This window comes from Diabrotica undecimpunctata, chromosome 6 (assembly GCF_040954645.1).
Source record: "Diabrotica undecimpunctata isolate CICGRU chromosome 6, icDiaUnde3, whole genome shotgun sequence".
Classification (NCBI taxonomy): domain Eukaryota; kingdom Metazoa; phylum Arthropoda; class Insecta; order Coleoptera; family Chrysomelidae; genus Diabrotica; species Diabrotica undecimpunctata.
Window position 1 is genome coordinate 143,110,466 of NC_092808.1, and position 20,124 is coordinate 143,130,589.

Below are 20,124 nucleotides of genomic sequence, written 5' to 3' on the forward strand. Positions count from 1 at the left end.
AAGAGATGACCTTGTAAATAACAGGTAAACTTGTGTACTGCATTGGCATGACTCATAGCTCTTGTTAAAATCCATTACCTCTACTTTCTCTAAAACTATTCAAGAACGTGGCAAACCAGATGAAAATTTCTTTGTTTCAGCCTCGCAAAGATCAATGCGATATTTGTTTTATGTACAAAAATGGCAATGTCGAACAAGAAAATTACGAAAACACATTTCAAAGAAAAATTTGGCAAGATCTGAAAAAGAACAAGACAAGGAAAAAGCATTAAAAGGAGGATTAAATGGATGTTCAAGCAGTGAAGTTGTCGCCACAAATACCTGCAAGCGCACTTTATTATAAGACTAAATTGTGTTGTCACAACTTTACATTGTATAACCTGTAAACTTGGTAACAAAAAAGTTGTTTGCTATTGGTTTAATGAGACAGAAGCTGAAGGCCAAGCTTCAACCTATGCCTCTTTTTTGGTAGAATACTAAAGGGAGAATTTTTGAACAAAGATAAATTACCTATAATTATATATTCAGATAGCTGTACTGCCCAAAATAGAAATTCAATACTTTCTAATGCCCTACTCTACCTAGCTGACAAATATAAGGTATTAATTGTTCTAAAATTGCTTGAAAATGATCATAGGAAAGTCTATATGACCTTCAAGAACGAGTAATTCAGATTACCTAGTTAGGGATATTTGTGCGATTCAGTACAAAGATGGTAAAATTTCATACAAAGTGGACTTTTGTGAAGAGTTTCAGGAAATACCAATCCGGCCTGATAAAGTTGATTTTAAATCTGTGATATTTCCTCCTCTATACAATTCCACAATTCCAGAAATTCCAGAAATCCAATAACGAAAACTAAATTTGACCACCTTCAGGTGATAAAAAAATGTCTTCCACATGACTGTTGGTATTTTTATGATTCATTACCTTATAATAACAAAGAAAAATAGTTAACTCTTGAACCTAGTTTTATGAAAAAATACAACTTCTTCCAGAATTTATTTGATACATTTGAATTAAGACAACGTTAATATGTTATTATTATTTTTCTAATAAATGATTCAGACATAAAGTTGTTTCTCTTAGTTTAAATGTGAGCATTACCTCGTAAGCAAACTCTTAGAAAACATTACCTCGTATCTATGTAGTGTCATTTAACTTAAATTAAAAATTACTCTAAAAAATATTTGCTTGTTTTATTTTGCTCACCAAAGGTAATTCTATTTCACAAAAAACATAATAAGATGCACCCTAAATGAAAAATGATACGGTTTTTTTAGTCTCCTGTAAAATCATCATCTTGCCACTTAAGAGTTCCTGCTTTTCCGCCGTCGATATAAAAAAATAATCGCAAGCTGTATTGACCATTTACCTGGCCTCTTGGCTGTTTTTGGTTTCAGTCTTAATTGTTTTTAATGTATAGGTATGGGTGTAAACTATTTTTATTTTATATTTCTCAATAAACGTAGTATGCTGTTTAATGACGGTATTGATAATATCAGTAACATGTCTTTAAATTTCAATTCATTTTACTTACAATAATTTGAAGACAGAAGGCTATTATATTATACCTTTAGTACATTTAGCTTATAAATAAAATCACAAAGTTATTTTAAAACATGATATAATCAAATTTGAATGGTCATTTTAAACATGAACAAGGAGTGTCTATTGTACACAATAGTTTGTTAAACATGCCATTAACAGCAGGTAAAAAAAAACATGATGTACTGGAACAAATTTAAACGTAAAATACTGATAATGCACAGTAAACTCACAATTAAACGTACGAAGTTTATCTACTCATAAACAACTATAATAAATAGTAAATAAACACAAATCAAAACACCAGGTTAAATTTTCCCATGAGTAGTTCGCTTTTATTGAGAATACGTCAGACGTGTCCCGCCTACAAAATATCACTTTACATTTCCATTTGAGGTTATGATTATTATTGGAATTCATTACATCATTTATCAATATTTAATTAATATCATTTAAAAATAAAGTGCTACAAAAACAATGTTTCATTTTCTCTATACGTATAAATGTAAGCCTTGGCCGAGGTAAACTTTTCATACGTTGTTATCAATGTGTAGTTTAAGTGGACATATGAAACAAAATTAGTACAAACCTAGGTCCTCGACCAGCCTCAACATCACTCCGCCAATGTGGACATCTCCTTTTACGCGAATCAACCTTTCCGTTTGTAGATCTGTGACGAAAACTCGAAGGTCCCAGGTACCATCACCTACTACCTGTCCGTTCGCGAACATTGTTTATTATTTTAGGTATTTCACTTCACTATCACAAGAAAATTTTTGATTTTTAAGGTTAGAAAGCACTAAATCACATATTGTTTATTCCATAGAAAACACGTCAATTTTTGGAAGACTGAACGATCGCAACACTGCCCCTCAAGATTCGAAGTCATAATAAAATTAAAAATCGGATACGATCGTGGAAGGAGAATTTAGACCGATGTCTTTATGCGTGCGCATTTAAATTGTGGAATGGTTGTAATGGACAGGATCGGGTTAACCCATAATGGGTTTGGTTTATAATTTTAAAACAGCGAAAAGGCTATTTTGTAAATTTATCATAAATTGTTTTATTTGAAATGCAATCAGCATTTTCATTATTAGTTTTCAATCATATAAAATTTATAGTTCCATAATTTCCATTATTGAACGCCTGCTTTGTTTTCATACTGTATATTAGTTTAAGATTTATAAAATTCTCTGTACCATCCAATAATCTGTATGGCGTCGATAACTTGCATTCAAATTACTTTCTAGACATAAGCTTCTAAAATCGTCAACGAATCATAACAATGAAAGGATTAGTAATTCCAAATTATCGGTTTAAGTCATTTGAAATTTCCCAATATTAACGAAGGTTACCCTTCTCGGGTAATTTTAACAATAAAATGAAAGTCGAAGGTATTGAATGTAGACATAACCGTTAGATACGTCGAGGGGGCCAGGGGGAGATTTCTTAATCAGTTTGCAGTCTGCATTTTGCAGTTTGTATCAGTTCGAATCCCGCATTGGATGAGCTATAGGCTCTACTCGCGCTAGCCGCACTTCAGAAAGTTTAACACAGTCGGGATATTAATAAGTTACTCAGTTCGTGTCAATATTGTATCACCGACAATTGATCTAATTTTATAATTTCATAAAGTTTAGTTTCATAAATCAGCTATTATAAGCAAGTTATCGGCGTCCAAAATACGTTGTTGTAATAGTTTAAATAGACTTGTTAAAACGTTCCTTTCGAAACTTTCATTTGTCCCAGTTTTCTGGGTGGTCCTTCAAAGAAGTATATAAAGTGAACCTATTTTCCTAAGGACAAATCTTGTTCTCCAAGGGAAAAAACCAGCGACCTATAACTGGTGCGCGAAACAAAGGCATCAGGACAAGGTGTAAGGACAAACACATCTGCATCTTCGCTCAATTTCCACAGCAAATATGTTTAGCAATTTGTCCCTGTGTCTCCCAATAGCGTTCATACTTCTTCAGAGTTCTGCTGTAACTGATTGTCTGTTTTTTCATTTTATGTATATCTCGAGCAAATTCCTCGTTTATTATTTGAGATATAATGAAGTCGTTTTACCCTGTCGTATTTCGGATTAACGCCCGAAAAATAATTTATGACTCTAGTTACAGCCACTCTGTTATGCTTTCCCTTTTCTACTTGCTTTGTGGTACCGAACCTCCTACTGGTCGGCTGTAGTATATATATATATATATATATATATATATATATAAGCGGGGATCCTACAGCTTCTGCCGCTTCCCGCATTTCGATCGCCATCTTTTTCTATCTCTCCAGGTGTCTTCATCAATGGCTCTGTCTTTCATGGTTTCCATAACACCTTGTATCCAAGACTTGGCTGGTCTTCCTCGTTTCCTTCTATTACTTGGATTGTATTCCATAGCTCTTTTTGGCCATCTGTTGTCGTCCATCCTCTGTACGTGTCCATACCATATTAACTGTCTAGTTTCTATTCTTTCAGAAGTTGTATGTACTCTATCTGTTTTTCTTCTAATTTCAGAATTAGGTATACGTTCTACTCTTGATATACGGCAAGCTCTTTTTAGGTAGTCCATTTCAACCGTGTCAACTTTTTTCTTTCCTTTTACTGTCATTTGCCAACATTCTGCTCCATATGTAAGAATGGGCTCTACAATTACTTTGTAGATAGTCATTTTAGTTCTCATAGTAGCTTTGTTGGACCAAAGTATCGAATTCAGAATTTGAACACTCTTCCTGCCTTGTTGCACTCTATAGTCTATATCTCGTTCCGTTGTTCCTTTACGTTCCGTTCGGCTGTAGTACTTGAGGATAAATCAGCACTACCAAAACAATTTTTTTATAAATCGTGAAAAAACGCAAATTGAATGCTTTGTGATGATAATTTATTGAAAAAACTTTTATAATTTTATTTCAAATAAAATTGTCTCGAGGAGTGCATCCATTCCTTGCGGTCGCATAACTGGATAATTTTAGTTGTTATATTTGCAAAAATAGTAGTTAGTCTGCGGAGTCGAGGCTCTCCATTGACCGGACTCATCGACCAATGACCGACGCGCCCTGCCATCGAGGCCCCGCCCCCTCGTGTATATATTCAGAGAGCTCAGAAAAATCTCGCTATTAGTATTCAACGATCGCCGGTTTTCAATAGTGACAATGGATAACGTACAAGAAAACGATAGAACACCTAAATATAAGTGTTTATCTCCGAGTGAGCGTCGAATTGTGTTGAAAGTGGAAAATTATTTGACTTTAGAAAAAATTAACATGGGACCAATTACATCAGTACTGGCAGTTCAAAAAAGGACAAGTGCAGCTTGTGGAATTTCAGAACGGACCTTGCAAAGAGTTCGCAAAATGAGTGAGGAGGAATTAAGTAAGGAAAATAAAAGAATTCGTTTGCATCCGAAAACCTTCGACTTGCAACAAGGTATTAAAATCTCAATCAGAAATATCATTTATGACATGTACAAAGCAAAAGAACATGTTACAAGAAAGATAATTATTCAAAAAATAAAGGACAGAGAACTTTGTGATATGGGTTTGACCGGTTTATCAAAAGTATTAAAAGCTATGGGTTTTAGATACAAAAAAACCAATAATCGTAAAGTGTTGTGCGAGCTGTCCAATGTTGTTGGAAAAAGGTGGAAATTTATACTGTTTTAAATAAAATTTAGCAATAAAAATTATATTTGAGTAGTGACACATTAAAAAAAAATACAATTAAAAATGTTGCGTTTACGCTACGTTGGGAACTAACTCTCTAACCCTTTTTTGTGTTTTTATTAAGGAAGAACCTCTTTTTTCATCCAGCAGGAAGATTCTTCAAGGCGGCGTCCATTTTAAATAGCTTTAAGAAACTTCTTGTGTTTTGTTTGTCCACGAGACTCATGTAAGTTGTGTTTCATTTTTGTAGTTGCCCCAATACAACCTCCTTGTCATTCACTTATCCACTACCCAGTTCTCCAAATAAGCCTTGAGTGGCCGTTCGCCAAAGTTTCGGTTTATTTTGTTTGTCCTATCTCCACCCAATAAATTTCTGTCCCCAATTTTCAACATCCCATAGTAATACCCTATGTGGTAGGCAAAAGAATCGTTACAAGATCAGAACAAAATCAAATGGGAAATACACTTTAACTAAGCCATATAAATTACCAAATCCGGACTGGTTTTATCCAAGACATCTACAAACTGAAAATGTCGTGTACAAAAACTTATACATGATGCTACAGGCTAACTTAGGACTGGGGTATATACAAAAACATGGAGGCTCATAAGAGTAGCTTTCATAGCCAAACCTGCCAAAATCAGACAGGAAATAGCTGAGCCACCGAGGCCGATAAGTCTGATATTTGTACTGAATACTCTAAAAACTGCCCGATGGGCACATTAGGGATGGTGTATTGGTTGAGACTCCTATACATCAGGAACCGGCTTGCATGGTTTATATAAATTTTGCTTTGTGAGAGTTTTCTAGTAAGGTCTATCTTTTGGTAGTAATTACATTGTTATCAAATTTTCAGTTTTTCTGGAAATATATTAATTTTGTTTTTGAAATCCTTCTAAACTCAGCAATGAATGTAACATGCTCTGACTTCAGTTACAAAATTGACGTAAAAAATAGGCCCTTACCCCAGCCATAATAAGTCCAAAATCATGAAATGCATAAGATCCTGTAAGTCTAAACGGTACAAATCTGAATCTGTTGAGTGATCTGAATCAGATAGAATGGTAGGACACACTCATGAAAAAAAAAAAAACAGAGATGATATATTGGATTTAAATATGGTGGTAAACAGTTCTGAATTGGAAATTCGACGATGTATACAAATGGATAGAACCACTATGTCCAATCTCACGAAAATATGGAAAAACATATACAAAAAACATTAAGGTCAATCGTGTACAAATATTGGTTTCCCCAATATCTAGCTATGCTTTTAAAAAGTGAACCAGCAGATAGGAAAATAATCCATGCATTTGAGGTCGAGTTGGAGAATAATACATCAAATCTCTAGGTCAAGAGAAGAAAAAGTTGCTTCATGAAGACTTAAGCTACAGACGGAAGTTCATTAGATGATGAGTATTTATATGTTTTATATAGGCATTAGTTTAATATGTTGTTCGAAAATGCAAGCATGTTATACTTCCTGCTTTCTAAGCCTATTTTAAATCCTGCTATATAGGGTTATTCCAAACTGTAGTAGTCGCTACCAGTAGTTTTTGATTTATCAGTGAACTATATTTAAAGGACAGGTCTAGGAGAATAAAATATTGACAACAAAACAAACTTTATATTCAGTCTATTAAAAAATAGGTGATACTACCTACAAGTATAAATGTTTTTATATAAAATCTTATTCTTCAGATGACACAGTTGTGGTAAGTCGTTAAATCTTAAATAGAAATAAAAAATGGTAATAAAACTGAAACTGCTAAAATACCTTATGAAAACATAACCTCAACAAAACTTTAACAATAAACTTAAAAAATAGGAGTAGTTGATACGCGCTCATTCTGTAGTTCTTGTCTTGTCAGGTCTGCATATCTTCTTCGGGTAAACCTAACCCGTTGAAATATAACAAAGCTTTCCGAACATAATCTGGTCTAATGTTGTACAAAGGATGGGTGCATAGCTGAAACAAAAACAAAAGATGATACAGTCAGCAGTTCAGTAGACTAGCGCAAAGTTTGATACAGTACTTTTAAAATTTAAGTAAAATTTTTCAAATGGAATAAAGCCATTTTATTATTTATATTTTAAACAAATTAAATTAAAATAACTCAATAGATTATTATGTTTGCTCCTAACGCCATCTGCTAATGCACTAACAAAGCATACGTTGTTTACTTCATAACAGATCCTAACAGTAGCAATTTGTATTTTTAGCATAATTAAGCTTTCTGGAGACCTGACGATAAACGACAAAGATTAATGTTCAAAATCGATCGTACAAGATATAATAAACTGATTGTAAATCAGTTTAATATTTATTTCTTTGACCTTATTGAAATGGACTCATGTAGAACTCATGACATCATTTAAAAATGGACGAATTTAACCGAACTTTTCTAAAAACTTTGACATAACAACCTTTTACTACGTATAGTGTCGACTGCATTTACTACTTACCACTTCATTATGTTTGGGACCTAGTATTGGTGTGGTATCCATAAAATGTTGAGCTATCGAAAGGCCGCTTATAGCATAACAAGTGTGATAAAGATCCCTGTTTTTTCCTGGTTTGTCTATGAGGCCACCGTTAGGATTTTGGCAGCAGGCTAGCAAATATTCCTGTAGGGAACCGCTGTCAAATAGATGGTTTTTTGGTGGATTATCAGCTGGAAATTAAATATATAACTAATAGAATAGTATTGCACTAAAAACAAAACAAAGTGGTGAACTAATTAACTTTATAAAAGTTTATGAAATGTTACCTACCAACATATAATAGAGAATATAATAATGGAAAAGCGCCTCCTTGCCAAAAAGAATAACATGAGTCAACTAGCTTATTAGTCCGGCCTTGAAATCCACCTTCTACTTTCATTTGCTTCTGTACTAACCATCTCTAGAAAAAAAATTATTACTAAGTTGATTTTGATAATAATATTGATAACAGAGGGAGTTTTGCCAGTTATATCAGGCGCGCCCCTCCCTTGCTAAAGGAGGATGCTCACTGGGTATTCGTAACACCGATACCAAGAGGATACCTGCTGTAGAAGAAAATTGACAACTGACAGTAGGTATAAAATACACATCTATGAAAATGGTGATTACTAATTTATGTTTAGGGTCGTAAGACTAATATACGAATAAAATATCAAATATCAGAAGAAATAGGGGTACAGGGGATAGGACTGGACATATACTGTCACCTCTGACATTTAAAGTCTAAGTGAACACATTTATCAGGACGTAATATCAAATGTAAATTAAAGAATAATAGTCAACGGAGAAGCCGTATACAACATCGATATGCAGACGACACTGTGCTGTTAACAAAAAAAAATTAGAACATCTTCAACTTTAATTGGAAAATACTTAGAATTAGAAAAGAAAGGTAATCTAACATTTAAAAACACACATAAAATTTGCATATCATTAATTAACTTAAAATGATTTAAAATAACACCTACCAGTAAAGCTCGTTCATCTACTAAATGTCCTTTATTGAGTATTACCAAGGCTGCTAAACCACAAAATGCGTATCCGCCATGAGCTTCCATACCAGGACATCCAGCGAATCACCCTCGTATGTTTGACAACTGAAAAATTAATAGAATCGGCGTAAGTAAATATTTATAGTACCAGTTTCTTAAAACAGTATAATAAAAACAGAACAACATAAACTTACAGTGAAGTGAAAAAATTATAGGTAAAATTTGTTTATTTATAATACACGGAATAAGTAACCCATTATCAGTTTAAATTACAATATATAATATTACAGTTAGGATTCAAAACTTAAAATTACTTATAATATAAAATCAATATTGAAAAGTTTAAAAAACGAGACTAAAAATCTTACATACTAAAAAAACAAACACAAATTCAACAATCCAATATACATATCACAAAGCAAGAGATCTTTTTAACTAAGTTAAAGTTATATTGAAAATATCAAAATCACGAACATTTAATAGCCCATGTATCTATCCAATGGGTTGTGAATACCATAGGTTGTTCTGTGGAAAGGAATATTGAAAACTTTGTGGTAATGTAGAGCTTGATGGGAAAATTAAAGTTAATCTGGCTTAACAGGTTTGGACAATCAATAAATCCATGTATGATCTTATATATAGATTTAGCTCCTGACATATCACGACGGTTCTTGAGTGAGCGTAGAGATAATTGTTATATTTGATACAGGTTTAATCATGATTTTCAATAGTAGTGTGGACATGGTAAGCACATATCTCAAAATTTATGCTGGACTCTTTCTATGGTAACAGTATTCCAAAATAGTTCTAACTAAGCAAAAATACACTAATTGTGTTGAATCAACGGAGAAATACTTACAATTCCTAGTAACAAAACCAAAAAGTTTAGATGCCTTTATTGAAATAGAGTTTATGTGGTCACAGAAAGTAAGCTTCTTGTCGAAATTAACACCCAAATTCCGAATAGAAGAAACATAATTCAGTGGCTCATTATTAATAGTATACCTTGTTCCAACTTGTATAAATTTTATAAGAAAAATTTACAAAACAAATTTTTTTACATTTAAGTGGAGTTTGTTCTGATTGCACCAATTATGTAGTCAGTCTAAGTCATCTTTGTAGCAAGATATGCTAAATGGTGTATATATATATATATATATATATATATATATATATATATATATCTATATATACAGGGTGGTCCTTAAGTAATTGTACAAACGAAAACCGTAAATTTTACACTTTAAAATATTACGATTTAAGCCAACTTGCTTTAATAAAATGTTGATATTAAGAAAGATACAGGGTGTTAAAGTGGAAATTTTAAATTCTATTTTTCGCTATAACTTTTATGTTTGTAAATATTTTTGGACAAAAATTTATATTTAAATGCTTTAAAGCAGGATAAATTATAATTTTATTCAAACTTTAATGTAACTGATAGAGGGCGCCACATATGCCACATGTGTGGCATAGATTTGCGCTTAACTTTTTTGCTCTTAAAGTTAGCTCTATTTGTGTTAAAAAATATTAAAGATACATTATTTTTACAAGGAAAAGGTATACTTGTTGATAACCTCAAAATTTAACCGTTTTCGAGATATTCGCATTTTATAAGTCAGCTGCATAATAATTCTTAGTTGTAATATTTGTGCGGTGAAGCACTGAATACCTGTAGATAACCATAATTTACAGTTTATTCTTATTACAACAACTCAAAGATGATAATGTAACATTACAAAATTTTTGTTATGGCTGCTAAATGTCTCATGAAAATATTCTTCATCTTCTTCTTTAGGTGCCGTATCCATATTCAGACGTTGGCCGTCATCATGTTTACATTTTCCCTTTTATATCGCTTCTTAAGTTTCTATACCTACTGGAGTTGTATTACTTTTTCCCTATTGTAAAATGCTGAAAACACAAAATATGTGGTTTATGTAAGATGGTACACCACCACATTCTAGAGAGAAGGCAGTGAGAACATACTTAAATATAACTGTTCTGAACGTTGGATTTAACGTGGCAGTCATATTCCTTTGCAATGTGGTGAGATATTGATATAATTATTTATAATTATAATATATAATCATTTAATTTATAAAAAATCCCAAAAGAATACTTATCGTTCATTACGTAAATTATTTAACCATTTTTATTACAACAATTAGAAACTAAAGCCCAGGTATTGAATAACACATACGTGTCTTGTTTCATAATACTTTTGCTACCAATCTAACCTTAAAGACTCAGCATTTTTACAAAAATATCATCGTTGGCCTAATAACCGATATTGTTATAAATATAATAAACAAACAGGTAATTTAGTTCAGCATAATAATAGTTCGTTAGTTAATCATAATAGACCATTTGTTCGAGATGTAATTATAGTGACTCGTAAGCTATAACGTAATCATATAAATAAGTAATGACATCTATAGGTTATTCCGTGTTTATATAAGTAACCAATGAATCAAATACATCACAGTTTAACCTCTGCCACACATAAGATGTAGTTCCATAATATACCATAAGGTTTGGATATGTATCCAAAAGAATATATTCATCCATTATACATTATAGCCACCACGTAGCCCAGAATTTAATCCGCTTGATTTTGGTGATGGGGCGTATTAAAACAACGTGTCTATAAGAATCCCATAAACATTCGCAACCAACTATGGGAAGAAATAAATACCGCAGCAGTTTCTTTAGAACCAATGATGCTATTTAACATGAGACGATCTTTTATGTAATATATTGACAAATGAATTAAAGAAAATAGTGGACAGTTAAACTAAATAACATAACAAAAAGTTATGTTATTTAGTTTAACTATTTCTTAATTTGGTTTGTAAACAAAATGTTTTGATTATGACTTTAATTTAACATAAAACGTAAAATGTTTTATGTAAAATCCCTATTATTCTGTTTTTGTCAAATCCTATTATTAATTATCCTGCTGATATATTTATTTTATTTATTATTTCGTTAACTATTGACTTTAGTTAAAGGTATTTTATACCAAAATTTAGATTTATTAATGTTTTTGTCTATTTTTCCTTCGTTGCTTGGAGTAATTGCCTTAAATCAGAATTATGCAGCTGATTTGTAAAATGCGATTATCACGAAAACTGTTAAGTTTTGAAGTTATTAAGAAGTATACCTTTTTTTTGTTAAAATAATGTATCCTTAATATTTTTTATCAAAAATACAGGTAACTCAAACAGCAAAAAAGTTAAGTGCAAATTTATGCCACATATGTGGCATATGTGACGCCCTCTATCAGCTACATCAAAGTGTGCATTAAAGTATAATTTCTGATATTTAAAAGTAACCAGTTGTAAATTTTTATGCATAAATGTTTATAAACATGAAAGTTATAGCGAAAAATAGAATTTTAAATTTGCACTTTAACACCCTGTATCTTTCTTAATATCAACATTTTATTAAAGCAACTTGGCTTAAATCGTAATATTTTAAAGTGTAGAATTTACGGTTTTCGTTTGTACAATTACTTAAGGACCACCCTGTATATATATATATATATAGGTAGGTATATATATGTAGGCAGATTGAGACCTCAGTGCCGAGAGACAGTTCTTGCAATATAGAACACGATACTGGTACGTCTCGAGTGAGGGGAGTAGGCAGATTGAGACCCCGAACTCGAACCGAACCGTATCACTCTTGATAATGGCTCCAAAATGGGTGCCGAAACGTCGAGTTTTAAATTCTCAACGCGGTTTTTCCCGAGAACTCAGTAAATTTTCATATATATATATATATATATATATATATATATATATATATATATATATATATATATATATATTAACTTTATTAAAAAATGAAATTTTCCAAATGGATTACAATTTCATCAAAACAGTTTTGGTCTAATCAGACCATCATCAGTGAACACTTAAACTAAGCATTTCCATGTTAGTTAATATAGAAAAGAGAGAAGGGTTAAATGTTGACTATTAATCTGAAAAAACATGTGGAAAACACTTACATAGTTAGCAACATAGTTAGCAATTGAAAAAGTTGAGAGATAATTTTGAATTGAATATAGAATAATAAGTGTTAAGTTGATTAAAATCAGATTTTAATTATTATATTGCGGAATTGAAAATTTGTTGCGTAAAAGTAATGTGAAAGTCCAAGTTTAGAAGAGGAATTGGATTAATTGTGCATGAGTGATCATAGATGTAGAAGGGAGAAAAATGGTATTAATAAAGATTGACTGTGATTGGATTTGATCTGTAAAAATGATCACAAGTATACAGAATAAAAGAAAGAAGGTGAAGTACAGAATTAATGGACAAAAGAATCTCTAAGGTAGTTGGTGATAAGTTTTAGAATTTTTCAGATAAAAGCTATAAATGAGATTGAATAATTAACGAATGTAGGAAACAAAGTCGCAACAGAAATAGGTGTGATGATTGACACAGTTGAGGTTATTCCTCTTGTCTCTGAAAATTTAATACAAACATTTAATCGTAATATGTTCTTCTCTTGAATATTGTGTATAAGATTGATGTCATCTGAAATGTTGAGATGGTGGTTGTTAAATTTTAAGTGATTAGAAAAGGCTGAAATTTTATCTTTTTTAGAATGTTCTAACGATCTGGTGAACAATCAACTGTATGTTTTGCCAATGTAGGTGCCATCACAATTGGAGTATGATAGTTTGTAAACCCCACTGCGGTTCATAAAGTGAATTGGGTTTTTGGTGTTGGTTAGAGTCTGGGAATTGAAAGCAAAACTAAAAGTTTAAAAAATACTTTTTAACATACCTTACTATCCACTCTGCAGTATTCCTAAATAATTCTGGAGTCATAATTCCAGTAAGACTAGCTATTGAAAGAGCACAGTAAGCTCCTCGTATATCAATCTCTCCATTTTCGTGCATTTGAAAAGATCCATCAACCTGCCGTACCCTCCATAGAAATTCTTGAAGTTTTTTCCTAAAAGAATAAACTAATCAAATGAATCAAATCTAATATGATTTTCTCTCCATATGAAGAAAATAAACAAATAATCTCATAGTATTAGATTTGCTATGACAATGTACATGTGTCAATGCCATTTCATTTCTATAGTTTTGTTTTGACCTCAATGACTTCTTTTATGCCTTTGTTTCTAACTGTCCTGTTTGAGTATTCTACATGATCTTGACCATACTCTTTCTTTTGTTGGAAATGTTGTGTTTATTTTCTTCTTTTATATAATATTTAATCTGTTTACTGCTCTTTTCCCTAGTGACATTCTCTCCTTGATATCCTGCCTAATTTTTTTTTATTAAAACCTGTCTAATGTTCTGATATTTTGTTTGGTTTACATTCATTGCTAGTCTTGAGTTTTGATATTCCTCTTTCAGCTTTCTCATCGCCTATTCAAAGTTCCTAATAAAATTACATCAGACAATAATTACACAACACATAGCAGGTTATACCAATTCCAAACAAGTTTCTGTAAAAACAATGACTAAGTAGGTTTAACAAAAAGAGAATCAATCATGTATGTTTGGGGTTGAGCCAGAATTTAAACTCATTGATTTCCTTAAACAAGGTGGACAATTGAGTGATAAACAATATGTTTTAAGATCTTTAAGGTCTCAACAACAAAGAATGTTCTCACTCAAATAAAGGATCTAAGTAATAATTCAATAAAATAATATATAAAAATAAAAAGACCTTCAAGGGCTGTAATGCTATAATAATGCTGATGTATATACTCGGTTCGCTATCTCCAGTCCGAACTGTCTAGTGAATTTAGTAATTATTTTTTTGCGAAGTTAGTTACTTTTTGACAGACTCGAGTGGCTGGAAATTACTATACAACCAAGCACACATACTTATAGCTAATATTAATAGTAAACAAACTAAATAGTATATAAAATAGAACTTTACAAATTACCGACAATCAATATTTATTTGCACCATATAGAATAAATAGTTATGTTAAATTATAACAACTAAAATATATCTTTTAAATATATACTACCCAAAATGTTATGGGTTTAGTATACACTTCCACTATTTAGAATAATTCTTCTTTTTTCAAAGAAAGAAGTCTGCAATAGTAGTATACTTGAGCTATTAATACTGAGAAGTAGGAATTGTTGTGTTGTAGGTTTCCGACAATGAATCTGTCAAAATATGCCCGAGCTAAGCGAATGGAATGGAGTATAACTATAAGAACATATTTAAGACTGTCCAAAAAAGGAAGCTGTTTTACATGTTCAATATTAAAATATTCTGTAACATGCAACATAAGCAATTAAACATACCTATTTATTACATTTAAAGCTTCTTCTATTCCTAAAATGACTAAGGCATTTACGGCTGCATAAGTAGTAGCCAAATGTGGTATCTGACCTGGTCCTCCACCAAAACCACCATTAGGACTCTGGCATCTACAAAGATATGTATGAATTCATTGAAAAATGTTCTAAAATTCATATAACTTTATTGTATGTATGTTAATTTTGATGTGTTTCAGAAGAAAATATGTTTAACAATTGCTTTTAGTGGTAAAGACTGTTTTAAAATGTTACCAAATGTTGATAATAAATAACTTTCTTTTCTTACATATTGTTTTTTCATTAATTTTGATCACGGTTTACTTTAAAGTTATGAATTATCGAATAAAGCATTCCGATTTATTGTCATCTTAAAATTAATTTGGAAATTTGCAACAATAAATATTTGAAAATGTAAGACTTCTGATGCCTATAACAGATATATTAATGTTTGGCTTCCTTAAGAAATCTACACTTTTAATTTACACATTGGTGATTACTAAAGATCACTTTGCGAACTTTACAGTACAAAAACAAATAAGTACAGTACATGACGGGTCAAGTGAAGCTGAGTTAGAGGCTTGTAAACCAGCTAGTGGTCCGAATTTGTTTAGATTAAGTTGCAAAATTAGCATTTGCTCATCAACACATCAAGAGGAATGATGCCAACTAGCACAATGTTATGTATACAAATGAATCAAGATTTTGCACACTTTCTTTTAATAGTGGGATGGGTGTTTGAATTGGAACAGGTCAAAAATTTATGGAGTTTTTACCTCCAGTGGATGAGGATCACTAGGGGTATGAGTTGAAGTATCAATAGGTTGTATGGAGCTTGGTTTTTGTTGAGGATGGAACATTGTCACTACTAAAATGCATTAATGGTATTGCAACAAAATGTCCAAACTATTCAGTATTTTCTTCTAGATTTCATTACCAAGAAACAGAATATTATACTAAAGTTTATTCGTTTACCAAATTCCCATCAGTAAACATGAGCACATGTTGATATTCGCTGTCTCATTCGTCAAAAGGCTATTAAATATAATTTATTACCTTAAGCGAGACAGATTCTCATGTTACAGATCCCAACTTGCCGGCATTTTAAATTCAAATTGTATCGTGTTGATTTTTAAGTTAATATATTGTGTTATATTTATGTTATAGTTATTGTTAAGTTATTTACTGGTCATGTTATTTTTTAGAGTTGAGTTTAACTGTGATATAATGATTAAATTTCAAGAAATTCTTACACTAACAGTTTCGAAAGTAAATATTTTTAAAAATCATATGATACATAGGTCGTACATCAGTACGACCCTGTTTGGCTTACAATAGGGTTTAATGCAATTAAAAAAAAAATGTATTTTTAACTTACTTCTTTAAGAACTTGGCAATCACTTTTTTCCTTCTATAATCTAATTGAATACCCATCAAAGATAAAGCATGCAATATCCAATAGCATAACCAAGGTCGACTAGCATCTAATACCTAGAATAAAAAAATTTCATGTTTTGATAGTCTATAATTAGTTTTAAAATAGTTTATGGGTGCTAAAACTCTTATTATTTTTATTTAAGCCCATATTATTTTAAAATTTTGGTCATTTCCATATAAGTATTTATGTATGAAAATAGTTAAAGGGATGATTTAAAACTAGATGTATTATATACAGCTTTCTGTTTTTTTTTCAGGGTAAAACCATTCTTTATAAAATATTAACAAGTTTATACAGAGCCAACAGTCTCTTCCTAGTTGTTATTTAAATTAAGCAAATTTTCAGTCAATGATTACTTAAAATATTTTAATAGATAAGTCAACCAAATTGCCCTCTATCGTTTTGTTACATTTCAATTAAAAAAAAACTTAGTGAGCTCTATTGGTTTCCAATAACTATATTTTTTGATACAGTCACAACAATTATAGTTATTGCAAGAAAGAAAAATTCAAATACAATAACATTCTTGTTACACATTGTACAGTTCTATTTGTAGTGCTCTTATAACTAGTTTCTTTAGCAAATTGTGTACAGTTGTTATCATAATTTGTTTATCGATTTTAAGTGTCTATTTACGGTTTATGTACTTACCTCATAGGCAGAGGATACATAAGTAATACTATCAAATAAAAAATTTCTGTGTTTGTCTTTAAGAAGTTCCGGGTCTCTATTTACTTTTAATTTAGTATGTAAATCTTCGAACTTCTTTAGAACCTGTTTTTCTACATCAATCTAGAAAGGTTTATATTTAAAATTTTTGAATTTCATAGGTTATGTTAAATGTACCTACCTGTTCGGAAGAGGTTTTCGTTGGACAATTTTCAATGTTTAATGTTTCTTTTTTAATCTGAGACAAAGGACGTAAATTACACTCCATGAGGAATTAGAATAAATTATCTATTCATTTAAATATCCTAACACAAATAATGAACTTTGGTTTATCAAAAATTTGTTTGTTCAGTTTGTTGGTATTTACATTCTTCTTTTTTGTAATAAAATTCTTCTTCTTTATAGAAAAAAGTTTTGACTTAGACCATAGATTTTGTAACTTTGGCACAGAACAAATAACAATTGATGTCGTATTCTGTGACCTGTGACAGGTAGGGCCAAGTTTTTCGTTTTTTTATTTTTTTTACTTGTATTTTATTTATTTTTTTAGTAAATTGAATAAACATATTAATACTAAAATTAATTATTGTTGCACTGATGGGCGTGCCGATAGAAGTAATAAGGTTTATAGTCATTTTTACACTTAGCCATTTTGAAGTTACGTTAAATAGACCTATTTTTAGATAGAATTAAATCATTTACTTCACAACATTCGACTGTGTAATATTTCACATCGTCGAACGAGAAATCCGGACATAGGACATTCAATTTATACACATCATTTTCACCAATGGCCCCGATGATTTGTCCCTTTTGCATATTCTCCAGGATGAACTTTTCTTCTGATTATATTTAAAACACGACTAGTCTGACTTGTCTAGTTCGAAGTGCACACTAATATCATTCGAGAAGGTTTCTACAGTTTTTAGCATCTGATCTAGGTGGTTTCGAGTGAAAGTCATTGATTTCAAATCATTCATATACAACAGTTGATTAAGCTTCGCTTCTAGATTATTGTTATTTTTGATGAAAAAACCGGAGTCAGTCGAGTTCAATAGTTGCGATAATAATCCAGATTTAGCCATACGGCTCACATTCTCTCTAAGGGGAAAATTAACTCATCCCAGATACCTATGATATCAAAAGGATTGAGCTCTGGTGGGACTCCTGCCGTGTTATCGAGTCCTAGGTGACTTGGTACGTTTGTGTATCTCCCAAAAATTTTCGTACGTATCTGGACGTCGAGAGTAGCACAGCTTTCTGCTTGGTCTTATATAGATGTTCATTAGACCCAGCTTTTTATGTTTTCTAGGAGGTTCTTCGGAATTACTAGAAATAATAATAGGTATCGTCTGGGTAATTTTCATTCTCCATTGTATCCTTATTTGTATTTCCAAATATCTGTACTTGGCGATATTTTCGTTGTATTTAACACGCAGATTATTATTGTTAGGTATCGCCACATCGATTAGTGTTGTTTGTCTCTTTAGTTTATTAATAAGAGATTCAGTCTATTATGTGCTACTGTTTGGTCTGTGAGCACAATGCGATCCTAGTATAGCTTGTAGTTGTCATTCTCAAGCATACTCTCAGAAACTTATTGATAATATGGGAGATGGTTTGTTTGGAGAAGTCCCAGTTTGAAAGCTATCTCTTGATGAAGGATCTTCCCTACTGAGTCATGCCGTTCCTTATAGGGTAGAGTGCTTCAAGAATGCGCACTTAAGGTTTATAGTGTATTTTTATGTATGAGAGAGTAATAAAACAATAAATTATGTATGCAAATCCCTAAACTGTTGATACGGGTGACTCAATGAAAAACAGATATTTGTCAACAAGTTTACAGAAGTATATAGGAAAACAATTTTAAATTGAGTATGACCACCAGGTATAAAGGTTGGAGCAGAATAGAATACAATAGTTGTGAGGGTTACTAATCCCTAAATAAGGTTGCCAGTGTCGGAGTGATGGAGGTTAACAGGTACTAATGAATTTGCAAGAAATGTAAGATGTTTATTGTATTGGTTATATATAACCAATAAAAGTTTAATAAGTATCTACCTATTTGCAAAATAAAGTTTAATTCTTTAGATAAAATAAAACGTTTTATTTTATCTATTTGCAAAATAAAGTTTAATTCTTTGCCTATTTGCAAAATAAAGTTTAATTCTTTAGATAAAATAAAACGTTTTATTTTATCTGAAATGAGTGCATTCCACGAAGTAAGGGTTTCAACAATCAAACATTTAATTCTTTAATTCCAGGAATCTACGACAGTAATTGACTAGATAATTACCTTCTAAACTTATTCCACAGAAAATGTGATAGTGGGTTTTTCCATTTTGTATATAGGAAGGTCCAAGTGGCGTATTCAAAATTCTTAACAGTTCACTAAAAGTAGGTACTTCAGTTGCAAGGTGCAGTTTATTGTGTATACTAGTGTTATGGAAAAATTGGAAGTGCCGTGTAAACGCCGAAAAATTGGTCCTCTAACAGTTAATGAAAAAACATTAATATTTAATTGTTTTAAATCATTTACAGACAAACGTTTATGTGAAAGTGTTGATGAGACCGTTGAGTTAGTTAGCAGTACACTTGGTGTTGGGAAATCTACGATTTACAGAGTTATTAAAAAAGAGAAATGTGGTAGTTTTCAAATGCCACGTAATGCTCCAGGGAAACCAAAATTTCAAATAGAATATCATTTTAAAGAAGGACTTCGACGGAAAGTGCATGAATTCTTCTTTAGACAAGAATTTCCAACATTGGATAAAGTTCTTGTCTCAGTTCGAGATGATAAGGATTACCCAGAAATGAGTCGAAGTACGTTATGGAAACTTTTAAAAGAAATAGGCTTCCGCTGGAAAAAGAATCCCAGAAAGTCTATTTTATTAGAAAGAAGCGATATTGTCATATGGAGAAGACATTTTCTAAGAACCATAAAGGAAATGAGAAACCAAAAAAGAAAAATATTTTACTTGATGAAACATGGATCAACGAGGGTCAT

At 31.4% G+C, this 20,124-nt stretch overlaps 2 protein-coding genes across 2 annotated transcripts in view; both read right to left on the reverse strand.

Annotated features, from left to right (window-relative positions):
* The window catches only part of LOC140444016 (unc-112-related protein-like), a 93,518-nt gene extending 91,074 nt beyond the window's left edge, over positions 1 to 2,444 (reverse strand). Inside the window, exon 1 of the mRNA XM_072535593.1 lies at positions 2,138 to 2,444. Coding sequence (XP_072391694.1) covers positions 2,138 to 2,279 — 142 coding nt within the window. The 5' untranslated portion in view covers positions 2,280 to 2,444. The remainder of the gene's footprint in view (positions 1 to 2,137) is intronic.
* Positions 2,445 to 6,818: 4,374 nt separating this feature from the next.
* Positions 6,819 to 17,502, reverse strand: Fntb (Farnesyl transferase beta subunit). Its single transcript, XM_072535601.1, is given in 10 exon segments — positions 6,819 to 7,175; positions 7,673 to 7,881; positions 7,982 to 8,111; positions 8,680 to 8,789; positions 8,792 to 8,808; positions 13,503 to 13,673; positions 14,999 to 15,124; positions 16,389 to 16,501; positions 17,100 to 17,240; positions 17,299 to 17,502. Coding segments are annotated over 10 exon segments (1,206 nt in total). The 5' UTR covers positions 17,386 to 17,502; the 3' UTR covers positions 6,819 to 7,073.
* Positions 17,503 to 20,124: the final 2,622 nt, after the last annotated feature.